At 43.7% G+C, this 11753-nt stretch overlaps 1 protein-coding gene across 1 annotated transcript in view; it reads right to left on the reverse strand.

Moving 5' to 3' along the window:
- Positions 1-4706, reverse strand: part of SLC22A4 (solute carrier family 22 (organic cation/zwitterion transporter), member 4) — a 92906-nt gene extending 88200 nt beyond the window's left edge. Inside the window, exon 1 of the mRNA XM_015409268.1 lies at positions 4292-4706. Coding sequence (XP_015264754.1) covers positions 4292-4684 — 393 coding nt within the window. The 5' untranslated portion in view covers positions 4685-4706. The remainder of the gene's footprint in view (positions 1-4291) is intronic.
- Between the last annotated feature and the right edge of the window lie 7047 nt (positions 4707-11753).

The raw sequence follows: 11753 nt of genomic DNA on the forward strand, positions 1-11753 counted from the left end.
GAAAAGGCAAGTTCGGGAGGAGTGCACAAAAAGTGACATCACAGGAAGAGGTGGGGTTTTGGTGCCTTGTGCTGGAAGTGACATCAGAAGTGGTGGGGCTTGGGAAGTGATATTACTTGACCTTTGACCTGGAAGTGACACCACAGGACATCACATCACAAAAGTGATATCACATCCTTTCTCCTGGCTCCACCCCCAAAGTCTCCAGATATTTCCCAAGTCAGACCTGGCAATCCTACCTGGTTCTCCAGATTACAGTCTGCCACTCTTAACCACTATATCAAATTGGCTTTGCTGTAAATGACTGTAGACAAGCATCTCTGTTGCCATGGTTCATATATGTACATTTGGAAGCTCAAACCATGATTTGGATTCTTAACTATAGCTGCAAACCATGATGTGATATGGTATCTGAAATTAGTCACATGCAGTGAGGGGTACTGCTCACTAAATTAGCATAGGATTATAGTCTTAGTGCTTTAGAAGAGGATGCAATACTTTTATTCCTTCTTGTATTACATTAATTCCATTAGCAAGCATTAACAGTACAAGCTCATGGAGTATGCATTTCTCTGGAACACTATTTTATTTTATTTTATTTATTTAAAGCATTTATTAGCCACCTTTCTACCTTGCAGAACTCAAGGCAACTTACAATGTAAATAAAACTATGATTATTAAAAAACACATAAAAGATCATGATTTAAAATCTCAGTTAAGACCGGCAATAAGTAAAAACTTAGTCATATGCAGTCCTAAATAAAAATGTCTTTAGTGGCCTTCTGAAGATTGAAAGTGAGGAGGCCAGGCACACCTATTTTGAAAATAGTCTGTCTGGTGCATGCCAGGAACGAAGAGAGGGCTTGAGTTTGACAAAACATGTTTAATCAAAATGAGTGCACTCAGGAGATAAATTCTGTGACTGCTGGCCTATGGTCTTTGTACAGGGAAAAAAAGAAACAACATTTTAACATTTTTAAAGTCATTAAAATATTATGGATGTACACCACAGTACACGTCCTCCTGACACCTCCACTAGCATTCCACACAGCAATCACAAAAGCAACAACTAATGGGAGAAGAAACACATTTCTCCTGGCACAAAATATTATGTTTTTAGTTGTGGGAAAATTTGCTTATGCACTCTGGGTGTGGTCACATGAGCAGTTTGCCACAGCAGTATATCAGCTCTGAATAAGCTGCTTGAGTTTGGGACGCTTTGCGTCAATCCCACAGTGCCCCCTAAGCCGGCATCATAGTGCCACGGGCCTGTGGTTGGTCATTCACATCGCTAACGCACCACAACCACGGACCCGTACCTGGGTTGTTATTTTTTCCTACTTCCCGCTGTGCGTGTACAGAAGCAGACAAGTGCACACGCTCTCCTGGCCATGTTCTATGGGGGCACTGAAGTGCATGTCAGAGTGGGGTCGGGAAAAAAAAGAGGATGCACTAGAAATAGAGTGGAACAATCTCACCACCGTATCTATATCTATCTATCTATCTATCTATCTATCTATCTATCTATCTATCTATCTAGTACTGCTCATACGGCTATCACCTTAAGCAGAAATTAGAAGATCTCACCACTCATGTGTTTCCATGGCACACCTGGGCGATCAGACGCCCGGAAATCTGCCATGGAAGCACCTCGTCAAGGTAGCCACCAGAATTTGCTGGTGGCTATTTAATCCACATGGCAATCATTTTATCGCGAGATAGGAATGAGTAGGACACAGGAGCCAGATGTGCCTGTTTGATCGCGCCCATTTGAACCAGAGGGGCAGGGTGGCTATGTCAGGCCAAGCAGCTTGTGTGATCGCACCTTCTGTCTCCTTTCTCTCCCTTTCTGCATGTTTATGGCCCCTCTCCTAGTGCCTGCTGACAGATAATATTGGGCACTGGGGCATCACCTGAGATGAGGTATGGGGTTTGATGATATTGTTTACTGTGCCGTGGATTATTGCTTTTACTGTTTTATTGTTTTACTACATGTTGTAAGCTGCCCTGAGCTCACTTGTGGGTTAGGGCGGGGTATAAATTGAACAAATAAATAAATAAAATAAATAAACAAAATGCTGAGAGAAGGAAGGATATGGAAACATTCATTGAACAACCACCTCATCTTGCTGAAAGGAGCAACAAGGGTTCTGAAAACTGTGGTTCACAGATTACTGGTGAGTGATGCTGTCAAGTGGCCCACAAGACAATAAAAATCAATATCTGCATATTCATTTTATAATGTCAGTAATAATATGTTCTGCTCACAAAAATGTGTCTGTTATGGGCCATTGCTCAGGAGGGCTATGATTTGTGTTGGGGTGAGGTAGCTCAACTGAACAAGTGCAGTTTACTTCCTCAACTTTGTGTCTAGGTAAGAATAATCTTTACTAGATTTGTTTTAGCTTCAGCAAAGTGCAGAAAGAACTGAATTTAAATTTGGAGGGCTTTCAAACAGCTTCCCACATGATATTTGGCTGACATCCAGAAATTGTCCAGCCCTCATCTATAGTATAGTCAAACAGTATGCACTGGCTTAACATGCCCTAAAAACCTGCAGATGTTAAAAAATAATTGAAGTCTAATAAACTATTTAGATGCCAATCAGTTATAGCTTTCTTCTTTGAAGGAGCCTGTTCCAACACAATAATTGCTTGTGGCATTGAGACTTTTTTTAAGAGAAAGGAAGAATAAGAAAGCAACTATGGCCTGATGTGAGCTCTACACTATTTTATGCCTGAGCTGCTGAATATTATAATCATATCTAGCCTCGATTAAAGTTATAACCTGGCATTATAAAGTGACAAATAGCTTTGTACCATGCCCTTCTTTCTCCTCTTGAATGACATATCCATAGCTTCAACTCCGATGTAATTCTACACCAGTGGCCACACTGCTTTAAGAAGAAGAATTGGATTTATACCATGTTCTTCACTCAGAGTCTCAGAGCAGCTTACAATTTCCTTTCCTTCCTTTCCCCACAACAGACACCCTGTGAGGCAGGTGGGGCTGAGATAACTGCTCTTGAGAGAACAGCTCTGAGAGAACTGTGACTGACCCAAGGACACCCAGCTGGGTGCATGGGAGAGGAGTGGGGAATCAAACCCAGTTCTCCCAGATTAAAGTCTGCCACTGTTAACCAAACTGGCTCTCTAGCTATTTATCACAGTCCACTCAGCAACTACAGAACATAGTCTCTGGGCTGCATGTGAGGACTGGAAAGGATCTCTATGTAATCTCCTCCTAGAAACTGATTCAGCGCCCCCTTCCGTTTTGAAAGGATCATGCTTAATCTGTAAATAACAAAGGTGCTAAAAGGAATCCAGGATGCCAATCACTGATCTAATCCAAAAAACTTTATAGCCTCCATATAACCTTTCCATATGTCTGAATTTATGCGGTCCCTGTAAAGAAGCAGAAGCAGCAGAAACTGGGAGCACAAAATTTAATGTATGTGTACATACATTGTTTGCTGACGCAATTATCAGTTGACTTCCATCCAAGGTTCGTGTGACTTAATATCACTGGGCACACAATGGATGCAGTTCTCAGAGTGAGAAGGCATCAAACGACAGTAAAACCGGGGACGGGCCGGTTTCCTGGACTGGATCACTGAACGAGATCCTCATTTTCCGTTGGTTCCGCCATGCACAGATGTGTGCATCACCAGTGAGTAATGTCCGTTAGGCAATGCGCCCTCTCACACGCACATGCACACACCCACAAACAAAACAACGTCTTCACGTTGCCGATGCACAGAAGGCGGGGAATGATGATTAGCGACGAAGATTTCAAGTACAGAGAGCAGCCAAGAGGACGAAGGTCTGCGCAGTGCGAGACAAAGCCGCTTCCCAGCCATACTATAAAACCGACCGAAGTATTCGAGACGATGCTTCCCCAGCAGGGTGAAACTCCATTGCCCCTCCCTTTTCTGGGGAGGGGGGGGACTCACAGGAGTCTCCCTGCTGAATTGAAACTGTCACGGCGCAGGTGGTGACCCGAGCGCAAGAGCAGCAGAGCTACTGAGCGCCTCTCCTTCGAGGGGGAGCTCCGGACCCCCTTCCCAAGGCATCTTCCTCCTCGGAGAGCTTCACAACGCGGCCCTAGCCAAGCTCCTCCTTTCTTTGCACCCTACATACTCCATTTTCTACACGCGAGTGTCGCTCCTCGCGCGGCTCGGTCTCTCCCACGGCCCCGGCGGTTCTCCTCCACCTTCGGCCGCCTCCTGGATCAGCGGCCCTCCCTGCCTCCCTCCCCCCGCGCCAGGGCGCGGACGCACGCCCCTCCCTACCTCGGTGACGATGGTGGAGAGGTAGGGGTCGCGGCTGTACTCCCAGCCATCCAGGCATTTCTCCTGCTCCACCTGGCTGAGGTTGACGTCGCGGCCAGGCTGGAGGTTCAGGGCGGAGAAGTTGACCAGGGCCTCGAGGCGGTAGCGGCGGCACCGGCTGGGCACCTGCAGCCCCTCGCGCTCCTCCACCGGGATGCTGGCGTTCAGCCACTCGTCGCTCAAGTTGGCGCTGGCAGGCACCCGGCACTGGTGCTCCGGCGTGCCGGCCAAAAAAACGGCGGACATGCCGTTGAAGCCATTGGGGATGATGCTGGCGCTGAGGAGGAAGAAGATGAGGCGCTGGAAGGGGCCCCACTCGCCCAGGAAGGCGATCAACTCGTCGTAATCCCGCATAGCGGCGGCAGGCGCAAAGAAGCGCGACTCAACACAGCGCCGTCTGGGCAGCAGCAAGCGCGCTGCACCCACTCAACTGGCTCTGTCATCCTCCGGGGGTGGGGTCTTTCCCTGGCCAACTCCTCCTTTCCCGCGCGTAGACGCCAGTCCTGCCCGAGAAAACCCTCGCCATGGTAGCAGGCTCGGCTGGCGGGAAATTCGTCGCAGCGACGACACGCGGGCTCATGTGGCAAGGGCTGCCTTGCGGTTATTGTTTACCGCCATGACAAAATCTGGGAAGAAGAGCCGCTTAGTAACGGTTCTGGAGAGGAATTTGTGCTGGCTGTCATGCTGTTTCCAGAGGCACAAACAGTTTCTGTTCACTACCACTATCAGAAATTAATTCACAAGACGTATCCAGCGTACTGGGTATTAATCTTTTTAAAAAATGTAAGCTCGAAAATAGTTAACTGGGCCCCATGCTGCTAAAGTGGCTTCCTTACATTTTCAAACATTTCTAGTACCTTAGACCAGGGGACCCCAATCTTTTTAATCCTGCAGGCTCCTTTGGAATGCAGACCCTGGGTTGGAAGTGCAATCACAAAATGGATGCCAGAGAAGGTGGAGCCAGTTTGAAACAATGATTGTCACAGGAGGTGGAGCCAGCCACAGAATGTCAGGGAGTGAGGTAGTGCATAACTCTAATAATAGGTCTTCAACATTTCAGGTAGAAGCTCTGCTTAACATGATGCCTTTAAAATGAACATATTGTTTTTAAATATTTTTATTGCATTACCCTCAGTCACACAGTATATATTCCTGTGCTGTGGAGGGAGCTGCCAAAAAGAAGGTTTGTTTCTTTTAATCTGGACAGTGAATCAGATCTCCAATGGTCAATTAGAAGCCCTGCTGGGCAAAAGGCCCACCTTGCTGTGTCCGCTTTCTAAGAAGAGAAGCCGTCTTGGATCAGCCCAATTGCCCATCCAGTCCAACATTTTGTGTCTCGTGGTGGTCAAAACCCAGGTGCCATCAAGAGGTCCACCAGCCGGGCCTGAACTCCAAAAGGCCTTCTGCTGTTGCCCACCCAAGCACCAAGAATACAGAGCATCACTGCCCCAGACATAGTGTTCTGTCTATACCTTGTGGCTAATAGCCACTGATGGTCCTCTTCTCCATATGTTTATCCAAACACTTGGTGGGCATCAGGAAGAGGTGTCAGCAGGTGCTATGGCACCCATGAGCACCACACTGGGGACCCTTACTGTAATGTATCCAGTCCAGACAAGTCCAGAGACAAACGTCGAGCTTCGCTCCAAGAGACAATGGACTATGAAGATCCTAGCCTGCTCCAATCAGGGGGCTAGGTTCCTGGCCGAGAGCCTATGGGCCTCTTGGCCACTGTAAATAACCTATAGGGAAGTAGGGGGTGTGTTTTGGGTGGCGGTTTCTCGGGGATATAAGCCAGCCTGTGAGCCGGCCAAAGTCGTCTTGTTCCTGATCGAATAAAGTACGCTTTGCTGAAATCACTCTCTGTCTGCGTACTTTTCACTTACCTTAGACCAAGTGCTTCTGAGTGTGTGCAGTATTTATATCCCCTGGAGGGAACAAAGGTCTTTAAAAAAAAACTATACATCAAAGTGCCTCTGAGCATATGCACTGTTAATTTCTCTTGTGAGTGATACTTATTTGGGGGTTTGGTGACCTGAAATCAGTCCAACCTCCAGTGCCAGCTTTGACTGCTGCATGAAATTATGAGTATTTTTATGCAGGGCCTTGGCCATCCTTCCTTAGAATCAATTATTTCTTCAAAACCAGCGATGAAAGGAAGTGGATACAAGCTCAGTATGGAGTATGGGTACTCCATCATCTGCTTTGCATTGTCCAAGAGAGACAGTACTAATAAGAAACTGAAGTTTCTTTAACCCTTCTCAAACCCCCTGATATTTACTTTGAAGTATGTACACCTTCGTGTGTATGAACTGTTAGCATCAGAAATGTATGTGGATAAAGCAATAGCTGTTTTTAAGTTCAGAATATTTCAGTTACTTGTGAAATCTTAAACATACTCCTGATATAAAAAAGATTAGTTTATGCGTGAGTTTATGCAGGTTACCTCAATCATTTAATTATAAATATCCTACATCAATCATTTAGTTAAATTTTGTATTGTTTCATAAGAATTAAGGGTGTTAATATCACATACTGTGCAAGGGATACCTAAAAGTATACAATAATATCTGCCACAGAGAAGTGAAAAAATAGCTGGGAATTATTTTTCAAACTTTTTACTTGCATATTGCAACGCATGAAAAAGGCCAAATAGAGTAACGGCAGGATCCTGCCGAAGTTAGCATTTTCAGATCCCATGGTTTTCAGTGGGAGAGTGGTATTGTGCACATTCTTAGCTTTTTAAACTGATCTCCAGGAATAATTTTCTGCCAGATAGCTGGTATAAATGCTGCCTCAGACTGCTATGTGAATCTCTGGAGAATAATTACAGATATAAGGTGAGTGGTATAGGCCTAGGGAGCTTGCAGGGTCCAATAAAGCCAGGAAATACAAAGTCCTGGAGTATGCACAGTCCCCCTTTGCCTTTCCTTGTGCATCTCATTCTCTCCCTCTGATTAAAGGGTTAGGGAACACAATTTCCTTCCATAGAAAAGAAGGCACAACCACGCCTGTTGTTATCTGTCTACACGAGGAATGCACAACTGAAATCAGTCTGAGAGCCGTTTTCACATTCCATAAATTAATAATGCATTATGTGAAGAAGTGTTCATTGGGAGCGTGAGGATAGTTTTATATTATGTTTTGCTGCTCCCTGGGTGAAAGCAACTCTGAGCAGGTCCTAATGTAGTAGTTTATAATTTGACCTCATTTAAAAAGTCTTTGGTAATCTTTCCACTGGGAGAAAGAAGTCACTACAGAAAATGGCCATGCACGTCATTTTTGGATTGCTCAAAATATATTGATATGTTGGGGAACTCAAAGGAAGCAATGATACCATTTCAGAAGAACAAGATTTAAACATATAAGCTCAGGTTCTTATAGCTTTAGAACTAAGCTACATTACAGTAGGTTTCCATAAGAAGAGGAGTTTGGTGCTCTTCCTTTTCCTATAACTTTAGGATGATGTATCTGCAGTATCCAATCTTTTTTGTGTGTGCAAAAGCATTCCAAAGAGATTGAGAAGAATTTGTTTAAACCCATACTTTTTCAGCCTATCTGGCACCACTGCAGGTGATAATGGAGACCAATGAGTCTACACAAGTGTACCAGTACACTAACATCTTCTGTCCTTTCTCCACTGTTCATATGTATGTAAGTAATACATATCTTGCTACCCATTTTTGAACATCTGTTGTTGACATATGGCCTCAGGAGTGGCCTCAATTAATTACAAAGAAGTCAAAATCCTGAGAGCACATTCTGTTTGCAAATGAATAGCAAAGATTTTCAGCTCTACTAAGCAGTTTATTTTGCCTTTAATCCAGCATACTTTTGCTTTAGTTGAACACGGGGTTACATGTATGTACACATACTGTCTTCAACTAAAGCAAAAGTACACTGAAATATAATTTAGAACTGGTATTTGTTCAACAGTAATATTTTCATTTTGGAATGGAAACTACTTTTTAAATGGAGGAAGTCTAAATGGCTGCCTCATACAGGGAGGTTGGACTGAGAGAGTGGCTAGCAGCTCCATCAGAATTCAGTTCAGACCTGGTCACTGGAGACAAGGGCTGATTCACACATTACCAAATCCCTGTAGAAAGAGAAGAGACTCAAGGCAGCTTGCAGCTTTGTTGCAACTATGGCATTTAATCGCACATTCTAACCTGATTATTTTAGACTGGCTTTTTCAGATGCCACTGATTTACCCTAGGCTTGTCTAGAGGAACACCTCAGGTGAGGGAAGAGGGACCTCTGGCTCTTTTTGAGAAACTATTATGCTTTTGGAGTTTTGTATGGAAATTCAGCAGCATTAGGAGTATTACATACTGAATCTGGGAGTTGCAGGTGCTTTGTTTGGCCTTGAGGCCTATATCATCTGCTGCTTTTTTTACAACCCGTGTGCAAATAAGAAGGCAAGTTAATGCCCTGTTTGGTCAAGAAAGGAAGAGGAGACTGACTAACAGACTGAGGTGAGTTGAGGTGGCAGGAAAAGGAGCCACCATGGATTTTGCCCCCCCCCCCCAGTTTTTGATGGAAGACATGCCAGTGATGCTCCAAACATGGCAAAATCGGTGATTATTTCTCTCCTGTAAATTCTCAAGAATTTAATGTTTCTAGAACTTTCTCTTCCAGTTTGCCCTGTTCCTCTTCCTGTCATCTAGCCTCACAACCAACCTGCAAGAGACTCACAGCCCACGTTGGGGTCTCACCCAGTTTGAGAACCAGTGACCATTTTTCTAGTTTATAGCTGTGTTCCTGAAATTATATTTCAGTTCCTATCCACATGCCTTGTGAATGTGTCAAGATTTTAATAAAGACAGCTTTATGACTCTAAAGACCTTTTAAGACCTAACGAATTGTAATTTGTGAGTAGAATGACCCCATAAGTCTACATGCTCACATTTTTTTCTCCCTCCTGCCTTCTCATGCCAAGACAATATTGAAGAGTTCTTGGTTTGTTAGAAACTGTTGCTTTAATACATTGCAGTTATTTTTTTCCTATAAACCAGGATTCCAAACCACAATTTAGCCTGTGAGCCCAAGGAAATAGTGACTTGTTCTCATCAGATACAAATCACAATGTGTTTGTGATGTCTGAATGCGTACACTAAATGCCTCATGAAATATTAAAATGCATCATAAATCTGTTTGGCATCTGCTGCTTTTGTTCTTTCAATAATTTGTTTTCAAAGAAGAAAAATAAAGATTGAGCTATTGTGATCTGCTTTCATCTTGAAACTGGAATTAGGCTGCCAGCTCTGCTGATTAGAACAAATCAAAATTTGAGGGAAAACCACATAATTGTTTTTCTCCCCAAAGGAAAGCCAATTACTCATGCAGAATTAGGCATTAAAACATTCTGAGTTTATAATCTGAATTAGGTGAGAAGAGAATAAAATACATATTCTCAAGTTTGCATCTTACTAGTAAAAATGTAAAATTCTCAGTGGCTGAAAGGGTGCTAGCTGACAGCAGATGAAAATAACTTCTAAAGTTGTCTCTTCTAAGCCAGCCTCAGTTGGATGAGTTAACTGTGTCACGGGGGTGGGGTGGGGTGCTGATCTGAGAACAAGTCAGGGAAATTGGAAGCTGCTTCACATGGTACCTTGAACTGCTTTTTCACTTACAGCACTTGTCAAATCAGGAAAGTAATACATTTTGAGAAACGGGCACACAGCTCATAGCAGCAACAACAGTCTTTGGGTCCCAGAGACTATTGAGGCACCCTTCACTGATTCCCACCACTAGTAATTTTAAATAGTTGGGCACTTGTATCAAACCTCAGCTTTTTGTGGTGCAGGAATAAGTATGAAGGCTCCTCACTATTGCATTTGAAACATTCTAAAAAGGGATTCCAAATGTCATTAAATTTATGCAAGGTATTTCTTTTCATATTTATTACTCATCCTGCTAACCCTAGAAGATTTCTTGCCTTCGAGGTATGAAGGTATATGAGTTTTCAAATACTTCAAAATCATCTGTTTAGCCACTGGATTGCCTCCCCTTTCCCAAGCCCAGGAAAAATTGAATATTCTGTTCAAATTTCTAGTTCTACAGCTGAAGCCAGAATCTTTTCTCAAATCATAGTCTATTTCTATTTATTTATTTATTTATTTATTGGATTTCTACCCCGCCCTCCCGCCGAAGCGGCTCAGGGTGGCTTACAAACAGTTTAAAACAACATACAATTTAAAACCAGCTAATACAAAATATAAAATACAATAAATACGGTCAAACTAAGTAAATACAGCAGCATCCTATGGTAAAGTGCTAGTGCGACCCAACCGATACAGTCAGTTCTTATTTGAACGCTTAATCTGCTCTGCCTACCTGGACTTGCCATGTACCCTGAGAGCTGCCTTGTGTAGCAGATGTCTGATACTTTCTCAGCTTCCTTCTCCACTGGAATCCTTTAGCTGGATTGTCACTTGCATCTCTGCTGCTTTGGGCAAGTTCCCCTTGTATCACGTATAAAAGCTTGCAGCTCATTTAAGAGTTAGAGGGGGCAGTCATGCTTCCTTCCAGTAAATCGGGACCAGATTGCAAGGTGGGCCGCATTCATAAGGACATATGTCTATTATAAATGTGTCTTTCTGATCACACATAACAACAAGCTGCTCAGCTAGTGCACACAAGGTAGCTTGTGATCTCCCATCCACTCTAGCATAAGGAATCTTTGGTGCAATCAACAGACATAAATTTTTAAAATACACTAAATGATAGTCATTGCCTAGTTGTAATAGCCTTTCTTCTGGAAGCTCTTCCTGCTAATCTTAGGGCCAAACTACATAGGATCTGTTCTCATGTCTGCCTCAGGTCTTGTGAAGGAAACAGTGTACTGGGAGCTCCTGGCTGACTTGAAACATTCACAGGGTAATGTCATAGGGTAAAAAAAAAAAGTAATAATCCATTTAAGTTAGGATTTGCAGTTGGCAGCATGTGAGAGGAGTTTTCAGTTGCTCTCTTTCCTTGCTCAGCTTTTGACTATTAAACTGCTTGGTGTTAGAACTGGAGGACTAACTTAGTGTTAGAACTGGGGTTACCAAAGAGTCAGACAGAGAGGGATAGACATAGGACACAGAGCATCCTTCCTTTCTTCTCTACTGCTATCCCTTTGAAATGTAGATTGCTACTCTTAGGGAAGTTCCTTCCTTCCAGTTTGACACCTCTGTCTCGCACACATTTGCCAGACTCTCCACCTTGGCACCATGAGAGCAGGACACACATCTTGAATCTCTGGACATCCAGATAGTTCGATTCCGAAAAGTACGCAGAGAGTGATTTCAGCAAAGCGTACTTTATTCGAACAGGAACAAGACAACTTTGGCCGGCTCGCAGGCCGCCTTATATCCCCCAAGAAACCGCCACCCAAAACACACCCCTACTTCCCAATAGGTTATTTACAGTGGCCGAG

Source organism: Gekko japonicus, unplaced genomic scaffold (assembly GCF_001447785.1).
Source record: "Gekko japonicus isolate JY-2015 unplaced genomic scaffold, Gekko_japonicus_V1.1 scaffold376, whole genome shotgun sequence".
In the NCBI taxonomy this organism is placed as follows: Eukaryota; Metazoa; Chordata; class Lepidosauria; order Squamata; family Gekkonidae; genus Gekko; species Gekko japonicus.